General features: G+C 32.7%; 1 protein-coding gene across 2 annotated transcripts in view; it reads right to left on the bottom strand.

Annotated features, from left to right (window-relative positions):
* Positions 1–18,349, bottom strand: part of DUBAI (Deubiquitinating apoptotic inhibitor) — a 52,848-nt gene extending 34,499 nt beyond the window's left edge. Inside the window, exons 1-5 of one of the 2 annotated variants that reach the window (XM_089697538.1) lie at positions 18,284–18,349; positions 17,889–18,127; positions 6,633–6,799; positions 4,434–4,586; positions 1,587–1,807 (exon numbers count right to left, since the gene is read on the bottom strand). In XM_089697538.1, coding sequence (XP_089553664.1) covers positions 1,587–1,807; positions 4,434–4,586; positions 6,633–6,789 — 531 coding nt within the window. In that variant the 5' untranslated portion in view covers positions 6,790–6,799; positions 17,889–18,127; positions 18,284–18,349. Of the gene's footprint in view, positions 1–1,586; positions 1,808–4,433; positions 4,587–6,632; positions 6,800–17,888; positions 18,128–18,194 lie in introns of both variants that reach the window. The other variant, XM_089697546.1, reaches the window with a different exon arrangement.
* Positions 18,350–18,363: the final 14 nt, after the last annotated feature.

Genomic DNA, 18,363 nt, shown 5'->3' on the forward strand with positions numbered 1-18,363 from the left:
CGTAGTTTAATTCGATAATTTTTCTCTGGCACGTGTATGAAGTAATCAAGTATCTAATTATTGTTTTTTTTTTATTCTTTTTCCTATACCTATGTGTTATTCATCGAAATAAAATTGCTGTTATATATCTTTATTTATTTTGTATCATTGTATTCCATTCATCAAAGCCTAAATTAGTTCCAAGCCCAAAGGTAACACGACATTCATTGACTGGGCGGTACGAAGTTCGCCGGGCCAGCTAGAAAAAATTAAAATTAAAAAAAAATTCAATAAAAATGTAAAAAATTAAAATTATTTGTTGCGATTTCGTAAATTGCGTTTTGAAGATTGCATCCATTTACGCCATGCAATTAGCACAGAAGAAGATGCAGAAAATGTTGGTCTATTGATTATTTTACCGGCGACATACACAGGTAGCCCAAGTGAATATGTGCAAGATGCAATGACATAATAATATGTTCGTCATTATGGTCGGCCAGATCTATTCATTACATTTATATGTAATCCGAAATGGATGGAAATTATTCAACTGTTGCTTCCCGGACAAATATCAAGTGATCGGCACGTCATCACCACACGTGTTTTCAAGAAAAAAATCCGATCACTGATGAGTTACATTAAAGGAACACATCTTTGGGATTATTCAATGATGGATGTATTCAATCGAATGACGAAAATCTGGCTTGCAGCATGCACACATTTTAATTTGGTTAGTCGAAAGAATAAAATATATGAGTGTGCGGGGATTGCTAATCCTAAAACCGATCCAGACCGACATGACGTTTTTATCACGAATATGATTCATGGACCGTGATACCATCAACCAACAAACACCATGCATGGTTGACAGCGAGTGTACCAAAAGGTATCCACGAAAATTGATGGCAGAGACCATCACAAGCAGCGATGGTTACCCACTGTATCAGCGTCGATCGCCCAATGATAATGGTAGAATTATTATCACAACTAAAGTGAAACGAAACGATGGCGTGGTCGATAACAGTTAAATAATGAAAAGAGTTAATCCATGCTGCACAGCTTATTAAAATTCAATCATTTTTCTCTGAGACGTGTTTGAAGTAATAAATTAAAATACTATTACATATCAATCCATATAAATATTTATTTTGTATCATTGTATTACGTTCATCAAAGCCTAAATTAGTTCAGCTAAAAGGTAACACAACATTCATTGACAGGGCGGTACAAAGTTCGCCGGGACAGCTAGTCATAAATAAATTGTTCAAATCATTACATACATAAATTAGTGAAATAACTTCACCAATTATCATTTCGGCAATCTCTGTTAAAATTTACATTGAAGCACTCTTTTCAAACTGAAAAATAAAGTTGGGGGCTTTTAACCCGGGTTGGGTTCACACAATGCACTCACAAGGCGCCGATCTGATCTGATCGTTTTATTAAGTGGGGAATACGCCTGGCCCCCGGGGATGAAGCCTTCAGTGCTGCACTAGACCTATGTTCTTGTTACCTATGACCTATGTTCTTCCATCGCGCTACGAACTGCTTTAGACGGGACTGCGGAGGTACACGCATTCCTAACCCAACCTCCCCCTTTCACTCACCTCCAGCGCCTTAATGAAGCATATGATCCAGCTGCCCAGCGAGGGCGTGCCGTGCCACTCAGCCAGCCAGCGGTACAGGCACGACAGCGCGGACCGCAGGCCAGCGCCCGCCGGCCCGCTCTCCTGCTGCACGAGCCACCGGGCAGAGGATAGACCAGCCTCCGCCTCAGACTCGTCGATCACTATTAATACTACGGACGTTGCTGGGCACGCGTCCGATTCTGTTTGGACAATGAAAATAGATTTTTGACAATGGAAATTGAAAGGACAATGAAAATTTTGTATAATATGTGCTTTGCAGAAGGCAGAAGTCTTGATATTGATTGATCCGGACGGAATTTCGTTATGTGGTCTTTTTGGGATAGGCTATTTGACAGTATAAAAAATAAATTACTTGTGTAATCCATATATATATATAAGGTTTTTGAAGCGATTTAAATTAATAAATGATATAAATAATAACTTATTTATTTATAAATCGTCGAGAAAAAACATCATATTTTTTAAAATGACCACGTGACCGAAAACATCCATGATTGGCTGCATCTGCCATGACGTCACAGCGGCGTAAATAACAAGTGATCCCAACGTTTACTCACGTCGTTGCTGAATTTCGCTTTTGGTTTTGTTTCTTGTATAACTTATTTCTTGTGATTCAAGGTGTCTGTAATCAGTTTTGTTCTTTATGTGTTATTTTTGTTTGTCATGGAACCTAATTTCGAAAAAGCAGACAGTAGAAATCTACCTAAAGTGGACGCTATAATTAGGAAATAATATTGTAATACTGTGCTATAATGGTTGGCATGTTCTTTAAAAACAACCAAGATTTTTACGCTCCTCAATTGAGAAATGTGAAAACAGCTATGTAAGTTAATATTTCAATCGTCATTCATTACCTTTTTAGTTAATTGTACCTACAAACATGAATCACAATAGCACAATAATTATGAAGTACCTATACATTTTTTAGATTAAGTCCTTTATTTTTCATTTCAGCCATCCAGTTTATAGGATTGACGTGTTTGTATTGATTATTTTCAATATCAATCATTATCTTACCTCAAGCAGGTAAGTAATGAGACGATTTATACTATGTATTGCAAATAAAATGAACTGCCTACTAGGTATTCAACACCATACTTACATCGAAGTGGTCTTCACAAAAAAATATAACTGTTTTAATTGATATATCTAATATCACTTGGATTTCTGCGAGCTAACTGCAACCACTTTCTACGCATTTTTATATCTTTTGGAGCACATATAAATAGTTTGTCAGGGGTTTTAATAGTTGTATTTCTGCATCCAGGAACTACACACCACCTATAAGAACTCATTTTCTGGTTTTTAAACAGATTAACTTAATCAAAACTTAATTATACTATAATTAAAACAAAAACGAACAATAAGTGCTAGGAGCAAGTTGATGTTTACGCCGCTGTGACGTCACCATGGTCGCGAGACGCCATATTCTTCAAAATTGTGTTTTGGCGGCGTATTTGAATATCATGTTTTTATTTTCCATTTTCTCAATGAATAACTACAAAAAATTAAGAAACATGTATTTTGTGTGCTCTATAAACGTATCTTAATAATTTGAGACAGTTTTCAAAACCTTGTCAAATAGCCTATTGTCACAACGTATCGTGAGCGTTCTTTTCGCTCAATGAGCGTTTTCGCTCTTTTGGCAGTTATTGAACAATATTTAACTATTCTCACAATGCAATGTTACACACACAATTCTGATATTATTTATTTTTCTTTAAAAGATTTGATATTTACTTCAAATATATAATTTAATAAACTTTTCTAAATAAGCATTATATTTTTTAAATTGCAAGATTTCATTTAACTTACAAAATCCAGCTTATAACTCAGAAATGTTATAGTGAAATAATTGTAACATTTACTAAGCTGTAAGCTGAAGCTGAAAGCGTAGTTTGTATAGTGGGGAACAGCTTTTAGTAGGTTAGGATTAGTTAGTTAGGTACGTAAGGATTACCAATAATAATTCAAATAACCAAACCTCACATCTAATGCACTACAAAATACAATTATTTTAGAGATTAGGTATACCATTTAAAATAACGACTGTAATACCAGATATTCAAGAAATTTACATATGTTCCAAAAAACGCGGAACAAAATCCATCACCGTTCTTCTAAGTTGATATTAATTTTACCTATTTAACCCATTGAGCCCCGAACGGCCCGATCGACCCACGACACAATATGATTTTCTATTGTGTCTGTGATTCCGGGGCCTGAGTTATTAAATATTTTTCTATGCAAGGCTACAGATGTAGAATACTTTCTGAATGGTTCAAATCAGACAATTGATTCAACAAGTATGACAAGTAGGTATCATAAGTTCAAACATGTACATTGTTACTCGTTTACTATATCGTCTGAAGTGGAACGTCGCGTCGATACGAGCTGGTAACATGAAATATTTTTTATTACTAGATTACCGCCCGTGGCTTTGCCCGCGTTTTCAAAGAACAACCCACATGAATGAAACAAAATTATTATAAGTCTATTATGTATCGCCAGTCGCCACTTATAAAAGTCGTTCTTAAAAGGATGGAAGGTTTTATTTTGCGTACACAAAAAGTAAGAAAACGAAACTTTTTACAGGACAGAATACCGATTTTTTAGTTTACCTACATATATTACAAAAATATTTATAATATATATTGTAATCATCAAGACGACGGCGCTGCAGAAACTAAGAAAATTTTGTAATATAAGTTTTATGAATTAGGTAATATTGCAGGAACGTCGGTAATATTTTTTGTAAAAAAGTTTATTAATAATGGTCTTAAAACACAAATTGTGAGTACTTACGTGGATCAGATATATATGAATAAAATTTATCCATAACAGCCGTGATGATCTCATGGCGAACATCACAGTTGACGGTATTTACAACGCGGAGTAGAAACTCTTCGATGGACCGCAGCAACTGCCAGAGTTCCTGCTCTGTGCCCGTCGCGCGGCCTGTGTACAACAACAAAATATTCCCATTAGTTCTTGTTATTACATTGAATTAAACGTATAAAAATGTAACCTATAACTTCCTATAAGGCTCTTATCCCTGACAATGCAAACAACATATTATAAAGAATCTCATTGGTGTAAACTTTCTCATCAATACTCTTTCATTCACTCCCAGAATATTACTCAACTAACAAAATTAAACTTTCAAGTTATTAGTAGTTAATATTTTATTTTTGTATAATTTATGTTTGAATAGATGAAAGCTGAAAGATTTTTCTCCACAACAGGGTATCCTAGTGTGGAGATTAGTGAATTGTGTAATTTTATAATAAAGAAAGTAAAGACATGAAGATAAATAAAAGAAGAAAGTAAACACTAAAGATATAAAGATAAATAAGATTTTTGTATATGTAAGATGCCGCTAAAGAGTAAATCAAACGGAAACTCCAATTTATCGTCTGTGACACCAATAAGAGAAAATCGTACATAATACTCCACCACAAGTTTCAAAGTAAGTTGTGCGTTCATCCGCTTCACGATTATAACACAATAAATGTGTCCGTCGACAAATGGAATCATGCTCAGACACAAATTCGATCAGACAATACAAATTAGCGATATCGCACAGCGGGTGGGTTGTCACCTATCAGGCTTTGGACATTCAAACAACAATTAGCAACAATCCAAATGGCTAATGAGCCCCGTCCCGTATACTATGAGACTTTTAGATATGGCCGTTAATACAATTTCAGTTTACTGCACTCAATAATATCCTGAACTGTTTTCTGGAACGCTACAGGACATCCTGTTTTCAACTAAAGTTGCTTCGATTTCCTTTTTCTTTTTAAAATATATGAATTACAGTTTCATTTATCCGTTATTCTTCGAAGGTTTTACGGATAGCAGCATTATTCTTCGAAGATTTTACGGAAGTCAAAAATCAAAATATATAATACTAGAGGTCCACCCCGGCTTCGCCCGTGGTACATATTTCGCAATAAAAGGTAGCCTATGTCCTTTCTCGGGTATCAAAATATCTCCATACCAAATTTCATGCAAATTGGTTCAGTAGTTTAGGCGTGATTGAGTAACAAACAGACAGACAGACAGAGTTACTTTCGCATTTATAATATTAAGTATGGATAAAACATGCTATTTAAAAACATTACGTAGTCAAGACCCTCTCAGACTTTACTAACACTTGGTAACTTGATACTTTTAAAGTTTAGAGGACAACTGGAACAATTGAATAATCGATAACGATTAGTAAGAAGCTTATACTTTTTACGCAAAACTTTTCCTATTATAAAAATTATCCATTATGGTTGCAAACATCTAAGATAAGAGATATTGATTCGATGATTGAAAAACGAAAATTTTGTTAGTAACTGTTAGTACCTTTATTACCAAAAAAAGTAAAACCCGCATAGTTCCCGGTACTGTGGGATATCCGGAATAAAAAGTAGCTATGTCTTATTCTAGGTCTTCAGCTAGCGTAAATTCATTGTAATAGCGTAATTTCATTGTAATCGATTCAATAGTATTTGCGTGAAAGAATAACAAACATTCATCCATCCATTCTCACAAACTTTCGCACTTATAATATTAGTAGGATAACAAGATAATCATCAGTAAGTAATACATGTAGTTACTAATGAAAAAAACATTTCTAAATTCTTCATTCAAAAAAACGGGTCACCGACCACAGCCATTTTTCATATATTTTTGTTGTGGAACGTTATCTCAGTCCTCAAAAGATTTAGTACATATTCCTGATCATTAAATAATTGAGCGTAGGGCCGGAATAACAAATCACGTAATTTGTAGGACAATGTATATGTCAAATTATATAAGTACATATACATAAACTTAGGAATATTAGCCCACCAAACAAAAATATAGGAAACAAAGGCCAGAGATGTACGAACGAGCGGAAACATACGCTACTAATTAAGAACGGTCCGTCGGGTCGTAAGGGATCGTCCTTAATAATGGTCCAGGTATATCCGTCTATATAAACAGATCATATAAACAATTAATACTCACTTAGGCATTTAACAATATCTTGACAATTCTTAACAAGTTCATGAGGGGGTGGAAGATAGGTAGGCTGCTCGTTCATCAGCTGAATGTACTGCGCTAGCGCAGCGAGGTCCAGCTGCTTTCGATTGTCAGCGACCAGTTCATGTTTCTTCACCGCCATTCTCTCCAATCTGTAACAATAAGAAACGAATTGAATTATAAGTTAATACTCGACTAGAGAATATTAATATTACCTAACTATTATGATAGGTTACCTAATTAGTAAAATAGTAAAAATATTTATTTAACTGTGTTTCCAAATGTGGGCTAATGATGATAAATTGGACAATGTCACACGCATACAAAAAAAAGAAAATAAAACTCGGCATATAAGTACGTAGGTACATTATATTGTTTTAATATAATAATATGTTCAATGAAAACAAACTAACTAACTAACTAACAAAATTGTAACATGTTTCTAAAGTAAAAACGTTATAATGGGTCTAGGAAGATATGGAAAAACATTGTAAATCCATCAAAATAAGTGATAAGGATTGAAATAGAAGGAAGGAAGGAAGGAAGGAATTCATATATTTGTATTTATTTGGTAACTAGCGGTCCGCCCCGGCTTCGCCCGTGGTACATATTTACGTTTTCTCTACATAAAAACCATTCTCGTACTTCAAGGAATATAATAAAAAAAGAATTATCGAAATCGGTTCAGCCGTTCTCGAGTTATGCGCTTACCAACACATTTTGCGATTCATTTTTATATATAAGAAGATTACCACACCTGTAAAAACTATTAGGGTCGGTGCAAACAGGCCGACTACCACAGCCACTAGGGGCCAACGACAGCCACTTGACACATTTTTGATACATTTTGTCGCGGACACTTCTGTAGCGAGTGGTCGCCACCGGCTACATTTGTGCGGTACGTCTATACAAAATATATGAAAAAGATAGTGGCTGTCGATGGCCACCAGTGGCTGTGGTCGGTGGCCGATTTACGGCGACCCTTATTGGTACCGAAAATTTTCCAAAATTCACGACCATTCGTAAGTTATAACAAATCAAAGCCATTTAATAAATTGTGGCTAAATAACTGCGTGAATTACGCAACAATTAATAATAAAAAAAGAAAAATCAATTATGTGACAGCCGGCGTATTATAAAAATAAATATAAACATCGAAATAAATAAATATTTCATGACATTTTTCACACACGGCACGATCTGATCCCATACTAAGCTATTCGCTTGTGTTATGGAAACAAAATGGCTGATAAACATATATATAATTTTAAATATACAATAAATATTATATAGATTATTACCCAGACAGAGCAAACATCGATGTATATCACGTCAATATGGGCAAATATTTGCCCCGGGTGGGAATCGAACCCACAACCTCTGACTTCGAAGGGTCACTAACAACTGAGCCAACCGTTCAAATCTTGGACATGTTTACACATAAAACTCACAGGCGGCTGCGAAGAAAAGCAATACGTTATCTCTTTAGGAGAGCCCGGTCGTGAATGACGGGCGGGATCCCGGATCGTGTCCGCGCTTTGAATACTATAAATAGTTCTATTTACCTGTTATTTACGAATTTTTTTTTTTTGTTAATTAACATAATTGTTTTCATAAAAAGGGACAATTAAGATAATGTGTATTTTGTTTTCTTTTAGTCGTTTTAATAAAAATTGCGTTTTGTTCAACATATTTTTCTACTATGTATATAATAACTATTAGAGAAGAATACATTTTCAGAAATATTTTTCAAATCGTAGCAAAATGTGACGCGGTACTTTTGCCAAAGGGTTCTGAATGTGGGTAATTAAAAAATTAATTTATTAAGTTATTTTGAATTAAGTACTAAACTAATCTGATAGAATAAGAACACGAGGTGATAAAGAAGTTTCATATTCTACCTACGCACATAACAAATTATTATCTACTAGCTTTCCGCCCGCGGCTTCGCCCGCGCAGTCAAAGAAAAACCCGCATAGTTCCCATTCCCGTGGGATTTCCGGGATAAAACCTATCCTATTTCCTGGGGTAAGAAGTAGCCTATGTCCTTTCTCGGGTATCAAAATATCTCTATATTAGTCAGTTCAATAAAGAAACGAATCTTCAATGGCGGCCAAAGCTGACTTTGACAGATGGTAGGATCAGCAAAAAAGAAAATAAAAATAACGTAAATTGATAATTATTTTATTAATTATTTCAAATTGTTTGTTGACAAACTTTTTTGTTATTGTATTTGTGTATTTATATGAATTATCATATTTACGTATACAGAATGTAATAAAATCCCCATAATACTTGTAATAAGCCCATAAAACTGAACAACTTTTCCCAAAGAACATATTTTGTCAAATTCCAATAAAACATTATTTACTTTCGCAAATGCATAATTGTCATTGTAAATTTATGATAAAAACTATTATAGGGAAAATCAAATACATTTTAGTGATTTTATTTTTCCATTTTTTTTTGCATACCGTACGGCCGTGTGTGAGCGAGAGGGAATGATAAGCGCCGCCATTGAAGATTCGTTTCTTTAAAGAACTGACTAATACCAAATTTCATGCAAATTGGTTTAGTAGTTAAGGCGTGATTGAGTAACAGACAGACAGACAGAGTTACTTTCGCATTTATAATATTAGTATGGATATGATTAAAATGAACAAATTAATGAGCTTTAAAGAAAAAAAAATATATAAAATTTCTCTTAGGGTAGACTGTATTTAAACAGCATTTTTGTATGTATATGACAAATATTTAATAAGCAAAAGTATATTTATGAAGCTAGCTTAAATACAGAAAGCTCTCATCTCATCTATGCAATCTGTTACCATAAACCATTGAGTTAATATGTACTGTACGTAGTACATATTAACTCAATGACATAAACGATGATTGTATGAATATAAACTATAAACATAACAAATACCCATAAGTCATAACCATAACATGTTTGCCATGGTGAAAAAAAGGAGACAATATTAGCAAGTAACATTTATCATAAAAAATGTCTTTGTATCTTCATCAAGGATTGATTGCTTATAATAGTCATTATTTCACAAGCAAGGTAAAAACTACTGATCACATCAGTAGTATAAACGTTTATAGTATTTTAAAAAATGAATATTTTGTTAGTTTATAGATCCTTTTGATTCCATCCCCAGCAATGGGGATGGGTCGTTGGTTATTTATTTTGAATATGTCCAAATAAAATTAAAGTATTTAAAATTTAAATATGTATAATTTTATTTCAAACTCCTAAATGTCTATTTATACCCTTAGTTGTAATACACATTTAACATTATAAATTTATCATCATTATATTATGTCAATATGAAAACTACAAATAATTTGTACCATATGGGTGTAAAAAAAGTTGTAATTATACATCTTTGAAGCAAAAAATGAATTCACAGACACAAAACTATTACAATATATATCAATACAACAATATAGTATAGCACCAATATTTATGTATCAGCAAGAATCATTAATTCAAACCCTTTAGCTACTATTATGTATTCTGTGCCCTTGCATAAATTAATATATTTACATTAATGTACACTTGTATGAATAAACTATATGACATGTGAAGGGTGTATACAAAATTGTCAAGTCTAGTCTGTAGCTACTTGACAGTACTTATTTTCTTTGCAAAAAATATATTACTTCATGGCTGCGATGCACTTTAAAAGGAGGATAAGCCAACAAACACATATAGGTAATCATTTCTTATATAACTTGGTATAAAAGAATGTAATCTATATGTCTTATTTACACTTTTCTTTAAAACCACCTAATGGAACTTTACAACACAACAATGGATGAACCTTAATATCACGTTAATGTCTATAAAAGGCATGAACGTAGCGGTGACAAACAAGGCTATCTATGTATTCCTATCTGACACCTAGAATAAAGGATCTCAATATACAATAGACAGCTACATAATAGCATGAATCTTTTCACATAAACCTATAAAATTCATATTTATTCGTAAAAAGTATTAAAGTTATTTTTCAATTGTTTTAAACTTTATAAAATGAAACATAAGTAAACAGCTCTTATTAAATATGTATTTAAAACATTTTACACTCCTGACCATTCTCCTGACTTAACTTTACTAACTTCTTACCTATAAGTAATTAGTGTATAATCTGATTTGGTAAATATTAAGTAAGTATTATCAATATAAAATACAGAAAGTCAAATTAAATATCAATTGTAAATCAGCATTATTAATTATTTAAAAACATCATAAATCTTACCTTACAAAACACTTCTTTGTTGTCATTTTGAGGTACGCGCGTATTTCTTACCGCCAGGCGCCAATAAGACGCCATTTATTAAGTTCGCCATTAAATAAAGGCATTTACATATTGTGTTAATCATATTATTAAATTTTCATAGACATTTTTGTATAATTATTTTTTACCTATAACTAAACATCCATAAACAAATTAAATGGGTGGTCCCATCAGAAGGCATCAGATTTCAAATATTTGATGAATAAAAGGAGACGATTTTTTTTGTTTGGAGAATAGGCCCACCTCAATTTCTTAGCGTATATTAATGAAATGTGTGTTAATTTGTTCCTTGAAGTCCCCAGATTACAGTGGTGACATTACTTTTACATGTTTTAACCGGAATCTTTAGAAATACGTGTGCAAACATTCACCTCATTACTACATAAAAACTAACTGATAATGAGCGATTTGTCTTGTGTGACCCATCCGAATCATTGGGTACAATATATTTAAATAAATTAATAAATAAATATTGGAAAAAATCATATACATTGTCACGATTTAAAGCTCGGAAATCAGACACAACGAAGGTACCACAAACACAGAGACCCGATTTGGTTATAAATAGTATATAAAATAGATATAAGTGGGTGTACCTCAAGTTTCTGGACCTTGATGCGATTTTAGCGATTGGGAAAACTGATTCAATAAGAAATTATTAGTTAACCCTTATTTCGAATTTGTCCGTACCACCGGACAAGTACTTTAAAAAAATCCACCGCCCCGTCTAATTCTATTTTTGCAACAAAAAAACTACTGAGCTATTGGGAGGTCGATCAAATTTTAGTAGAAAAATAAATTTTGCGTGTAATAACCCAGAGTTTGACAGTTGGCGAAAAAATGTCGGCGAAACTGCGCACTAAGAAAGTCTTTCAGGTAATTTATTAAAAAATATTATTTTTTGCTTATGTTGCGTAGATTTTTTATTTGTTTTTTGTGAATTTAGTCTACTAACGTTCAAATAATACGATTTCATAGCTTTTGCTTACGTTATTCTTAATAATTATCGAGTTTTTCACTTGTCCGCCACACCGGACTTCGTCGAAACACCTGTATTTATTGTGTCTTACAGCTTGTCCGTCACGGCGGACCTTGTCGAAATATGGTATGAAAGGTAAAAGATTTGAGTTGTCGGTATTACCAAAACATTACATCTATTCTCAGTACCTTTCAACTTGTTAGATACTTCTTATCTACCTAACCTTTACATACGACTTCCCGACGCCTTTGAGTCCAAATATAGAGCAAGTTTTCCCGAACCAGTCGCAGGAACTCAATTTTGCAAACTTACCTTCTATATCGTCTTTACCCTCGTTGCCAACACATGTGCATAGAAAAGAAGACTCAGAGAACCATCAGTTGTGACAAAAAAGAGACCCAAGCAAATTCAAAAGCTTTCCCTCTCTTACAAATGGAAACAGAGTACCTTTTTGTATAGAGCCCAGATAGAAGATACTGCAGTAGTTGAAGATCCTCCCGTAGTACGTTCACCTTTAGATTACTTTTTTTCACAGTTTCTTTGTACTTTTATAAAAAATAAAGGCTCTCTTACTATTATATTCTTTTACTTTATACTATGCAACTTCTTTCACGTATTCGATTAAGTCCGCTAGGACGGACAAGTCATTTTTACTAGGATTCGATAATGTCCGGTGTGGCGGACATCGCTTTTCTCCATAAGGGTGGGGGGTAGATTTTTTTTTTCTTTTTTTGGAGGTTTAGAAAAACCATGGAAACTAGGTTATACAATAAAATTTTAATAAGTTTACTATCACCTTCTCTGTCGAAATAAGGGTTAAGTAGGTATGTAGGTATTTAGGTACGTGATATTTTATGACTAGGAGTAGGTACATAATATTAGGATAGGTATCCATTTGCACAGCTATTTTATTATTCATGTTCAATTGTAATATTAAACGCTCTTAAGTTGTAGCAATATCAATTTTAAATAGGTAAAAAAAACATTGTTTACATTCATTGCAAACATTGACGCAGGGGGCTACGACAGGACTCCAGGAGGAATCTGACATATTCCATCAAAGCAGCCAATAGATATAACGTTTCGTTACACGGATTTTTTTAGCTGAGTAGAAACAAATAATTGTTTTATTTGATAAATGACAGGATTTAAAATCGCTATCAATCATATTCTTCCATATAAATAAGAATAAAAACAGTTTCTAAAGTGGTTTATTGAAGGTAATTTTTTTCGCTTTTTGGTTTTATTTTCATTCTATCGATAAAAACGTTTCGTTCCAGTTTTTTTTAATGTTGGCCATTGTTCTTGGTTTGTAGACAGCACTACAGCAGGGATGATATCAAAATAAGGCTTTTTAATTCCATTTCATGATTCCGGTTTCGTTTGTAAAACAACGAAGTTACAAAATTCATAATATAATTTTATATTTTTACACGTTTTTTTTTATGACTATACGTTACCGAGTCTTGGTGGGCCCACAAAAAATAGTCTCCTTTCTTCATCAATTCCCTCAGTCCCCGGAATCACAGACACAATAGAAAATCTATTGTGTCGTGGCCCGATCGGGCCGCTCGGTGGTCAATATTCTGAACTAACAATAAATAATATACCTATTAAGTTTAATAAATAAAGTATTAAAATACACATAAGACCAGTGCCGACAATTTTTGAAACAAAAAAAAATCACAGTAGGATCATCGAGATAGTATGTACTACGTACTAGAGAGGCGATCGCTACTACACTCTCTTTAACACGAGCTAGAGGCAAGAATCACAAGTCTCTTTAGTCTGTGCCGGACTGTGCCCCCCGCTTGCCGCGTCAACACGTGTTATTGCTCTGTTCAAAATGCCTTCGTGTGTGCTAAGATATTGTTTTAACAGTTCCTATAATACAAACAAAGCCCGAGGAGTGACTTTTCACCGGTAAGTTTCCTTATTATGAGTAAGTCATGCATTTTACTAATATTGTTATCAGACCCTGAAAAATGAAAGGGTTCTATTCCTGAGCATACTCAAGCGTAAGAGAAAAAAAAAGACTCGATTAGTAAAGTATTTCGGTCGCTATCGTGTTAACAAGAAAAAGGATCCGCACATACAGACACACGGACGTCCAAGACAGAACTTTTTTAAACTGTTTTTTAACTAGTTTAAATAACAAAAATGACATCAAAAATATCATGAACGTTAAAAATAGTGTTTTTTCTTAATATGTGTGTGTATGTATTATCTTACAAGTGCAATGTATGATACATAAAGACATTTTAAGTTTGAAAAATCAGATGTTTTGCGCGAAGTGACAGTAGTACCCACCTCAACGCTTCGCTTATGAGGCGTGCAAAAAATCACAAAATGAAAATAAAAATACTAAATACTAAATTATAAGTAATTTTAGCTAAGGCTAAAAAGTCGCTATGGTATGTTAACGGCCGTCTTGTCCAGTAAATAGTTAAAATTTTCAGATTATATGCTGAACTAAACGAGAAAAATTGAATTTAAAAATAAATTACAACAGTTACTGGGTTAAAACTATTATTTATATATAATATAATTAAATTTCGATCGATGTATCTCACAATAATTATTCTAAGTGTCATAATTTTTAAGAAATAACGATTTCCGTGTTTTTTGCCATTTACTCGAAACTCCCTTTGTGGGCTTAACGGCTTTCTAGTTAAAGGACGGCAGAATTGTGATCGAGTAAGGGGGCGTCCATAAATTACGTGAGGTGTTTTTTTAAATTTTCTGCAACTCCCTCCCCCCCTGGTGAGATGTCGTGAGATTTTATTCAACCCCCTCCCCCATCCCCGAATCTCACGTGAGATTTTTCAAAATGTGAGTTTCTTATACGTAAACGCCATCAACATTGAATCATCGTATCCATTTAATTAGGGCTATTATAAACCAATACTCCAAAATTCGATTACATCATGAAGCAAATCAGATAAAACTATTGATTACTACACAAAACGACAAAAGTTTACTAAATTGATATTATTTAAAGGAAATTAAAATACATAGTATAATATAAAATCCTCTTTTTATTAATTCCTAGTATCAGTACCACCAGATAGTACCGAGTAAACAGATTGCACAATGTGTCGCATCTGCACGCATTGCTTAATCTTTGAACTTGAAGCCACGCCCCGCTCGTTCCACACGTACCCCACCACATCGGCCGCGCGCAATGTTTTTGTTTGGAATAACCCCTCTAGTACGTAGTACATACTATCTCGATGAGTAGGATGAAACCCGTTAGAATCGGAGAGGAATATGATAAAAATTAGGTTTTTATAATTTTGGAAGGGGTTTGCACTGGTCTATATATGTATAGTGGAGCCAATTTAACAGGCAACATTTGACGTCTAACAATTTTATCTTCGCAGGGAAGTAACCTGCCTAAAAACATCGACTAAAGTGAATTAATCGATACGGACTTTTAACATATTCCAATCGAACTTGAAACATATGGCAAATTTAAAATTCATCAGGCAAATCCCTGTCCAATTAATATATTTTCTATCGTAAATTCAACCAACAAAATAAAAAAAGTATCTAAATAATTAAAATAATTCTACATAAAAATGCGTTTATTCAGGTGTACTTTATTATAGTTAACTTTATAGATAACTATAGGTCCGCCCCGGCTTCGCCCGTGGTACATATTTCGCAATAAAAGGTAGCTTATGTCCTTTCTCGGGTATCAAAAAATCTCCATACCAAATTTCATGCAAATTGGTTCAGTAGTTTAGGCGTGATTGAGTAACAGACAGACAGACAGAGTTACTTTCGCATTAATTATAATATTAGTATGGATTGAAAAAAACAATAATAAAATTGTGTTTTAACAAACACAACATATGTTTATTCACAAGCAATCAATGCATTCGATTCTAGATATTAAGTTAGATATAGATATTAAGTAAGGGTCTGGTATTTAAAAAGATAAAAGGTTTATTGATACAATATTGTAGTGACGTCAGTTTTTTAAATCAAAAATTGTTTATTATATTAAGAATGGTTTATTAGTAAAATCAAATCTGAAAATTATTAGTATCGGTCATTATTATTATAAATATGTAATAGTAATTTAAAAGAAGTTAAGCAAATGTGCAGTTCTAACAAACGAAATAACATATTATTCTATGGCGTTGTTCCTAGGTTACGTTGTTGAATTTTGTTGAACTGTCAAATGTTGCCTATTAAAATGACTCTACTATAGTATAACAGTTACTGGTCAGAAAACTTGATAGTATGGTAATATTCATGAAGCAAAGCATTATTTCAGCTTTTCATTGGTATATGTGTTAGGGCAAACGCAAAAAAGTTTTTTTTTTTCATACCTAAAAAAATTTTTAAACTAATGTTTGATTAAAGAATTTCTTTAGTACCTTATCTAAAATGAAAGTTAATAATTTTTCTGACATGGTCAGAAATTAATTTTAATATTTATTGTTACAATAAAAAATTAGATCAACGTTTGACCAAGTTTTGCAGTCCATACTAGGATTTGACTGGGTCAAAACTGAAACAGAATAATTTACCTTCAATGTTTGACTGAAATAAATAAATAAAATAATCTTTACTTATTTGGTATTGAAAGTTAGTATGTCCTAGGTTTCCCTAAAATATTTCAGTAAAAGGGCGAAATTGTATTGTATTTCAAGGATTGCCTGATGGCTTTTACCAAATCTAAGATAAACCAGCCACCAAGTTTGTGTATCGGGATTTGACCATTTTAGCTGATGAAACAATAAAAAAGCAGCAATGTAAAGAAAATCCACACTTGCAAGGATTATGAGCTGCTCCAATATAAAAAGGAATAAAACAAGCTTTGACAAACATCATAATTAGAATGATTTAAAAAAAAAACAACCAAGACTAATTGATTTTTATTTCAGTAAAAGCACTTATGTGTATGGATATTTATTAATTTTTCATTATAAAAATCTTAGATATATATATTATGCAACCCACCCTTTACCAGTACTGCATGTAGCATCCACATATTTGCATTTTCAATTTGAATATAGGTAGATGACCAATCTTTTTTTATTACACCTTCATGAGTACCTCAATAAATAAGTAGGTAAAAATTTACATACTGTGCCGAGCTCGTGTGTCAGAAGTGAAACTTATTTGACAAGATTCAAAGATACCAAAATTGTCATCTTACTCCATGATGTGACGGTATATCCATGACATGACCTTAAAATTTACTAGCAATGCACCTAAAGAAGTTTCAGTTCAAAAGAAATGATATCTATAATGATGAAAACCTCTTAATTTCAGCCAGAGCTTAGATTTTAATCGCTAACTTAGTGTTTGTAGGACCAATGTACACTAACTCAAGTTTAAAGAGGGTAGTAAACAAAAACAGAAAATACACAAATAATATTAATAAGTATAATATATTCATTATTAAAAAAAGTATATCTATATAAATTGTCTAATATCTGTGATAATAATAATTGACTTAAACTAAAAAGAATTTCTGTCATATACCAACATCCAAAATAATTTCTTATGATTTCAATAATAATTAGGTGTTTTTTTAAATATGTACATAGATACTGCAAATATTTGTGAAAATGATCATTATTATACTTAGAATATTATAGAACCGAACATATGTTTACAGGACAGAGTATTGAATTAATAATTAATTAGGTAATTATTCTAACGTCTTTACCATTAGAGTAGTCCTTTAGAACTGCTATAGATATATAGTTATTTTTTTTTAATTACAGATATATGCTAAACACGGTTCTATAAATGTTATTGCTTGCAACACATATGACACATACCTAGGTAGATACTGCAATAAGTTTTCTTACCATGCGCGTAACTATTTACGCATTATATTTTGCAAATTTTCCGCTAATGGATTGGTTTATACAAAAAAATGTAACCATACGATTAGGTAATGTAAACGAAAAGTTAAGTAAAAGGGTAACTTACTCGATATTTCTCGCACCAAATATTTAACACCAATTCACAAACGTCATTATGGCTTATTGCTTATACAGTCTTTTCCACTAAAAACTTTGATTACTATACCATTGTTCTATTAAAGTCACTTTAGCACCTCAAACACTCGCGCATCGATACTTCAGCCAAGCATGGGGAAGGTCTTCGATTTCATCAACAAAAGAGACCTTCCAATGAGTGACTTCAATCTGCAATATACCTATATCCACCTAGATAGTAGATTTATTTGTATAGTAAATAATTGTAGCGAAACAAAGTTGAAGAGAAGTCATTTACTTTTAACAAATAAATATTAGGGTTATCGAAATAATTTCAAATGCAGACTTATAAATAACAAGTGTTTCAAATTATTTATTTTAACACACAAAACTAAAACAATAGGTAGGTAGGTATATAAGAAACAGAAATGTCACAATTCACATCATATTGCTAATATTATAGAAAT

The sequence above is a fragment of the Colias philodice genome, chromosome 1 (genome assembly GCF_061535455.1).
Source record: "Colias philodice isolate Cphi_HAF_F1 chromosome 1, ilColPhil1 Martin Lab GWU primary, whole genome shotgun sequence".
Taxonomy (NCBI): Eukaryota; Metazoa; Arthropoda; class Insecta; order Lepidoptera; family Pieridae; genus Colias; species Colias philodice.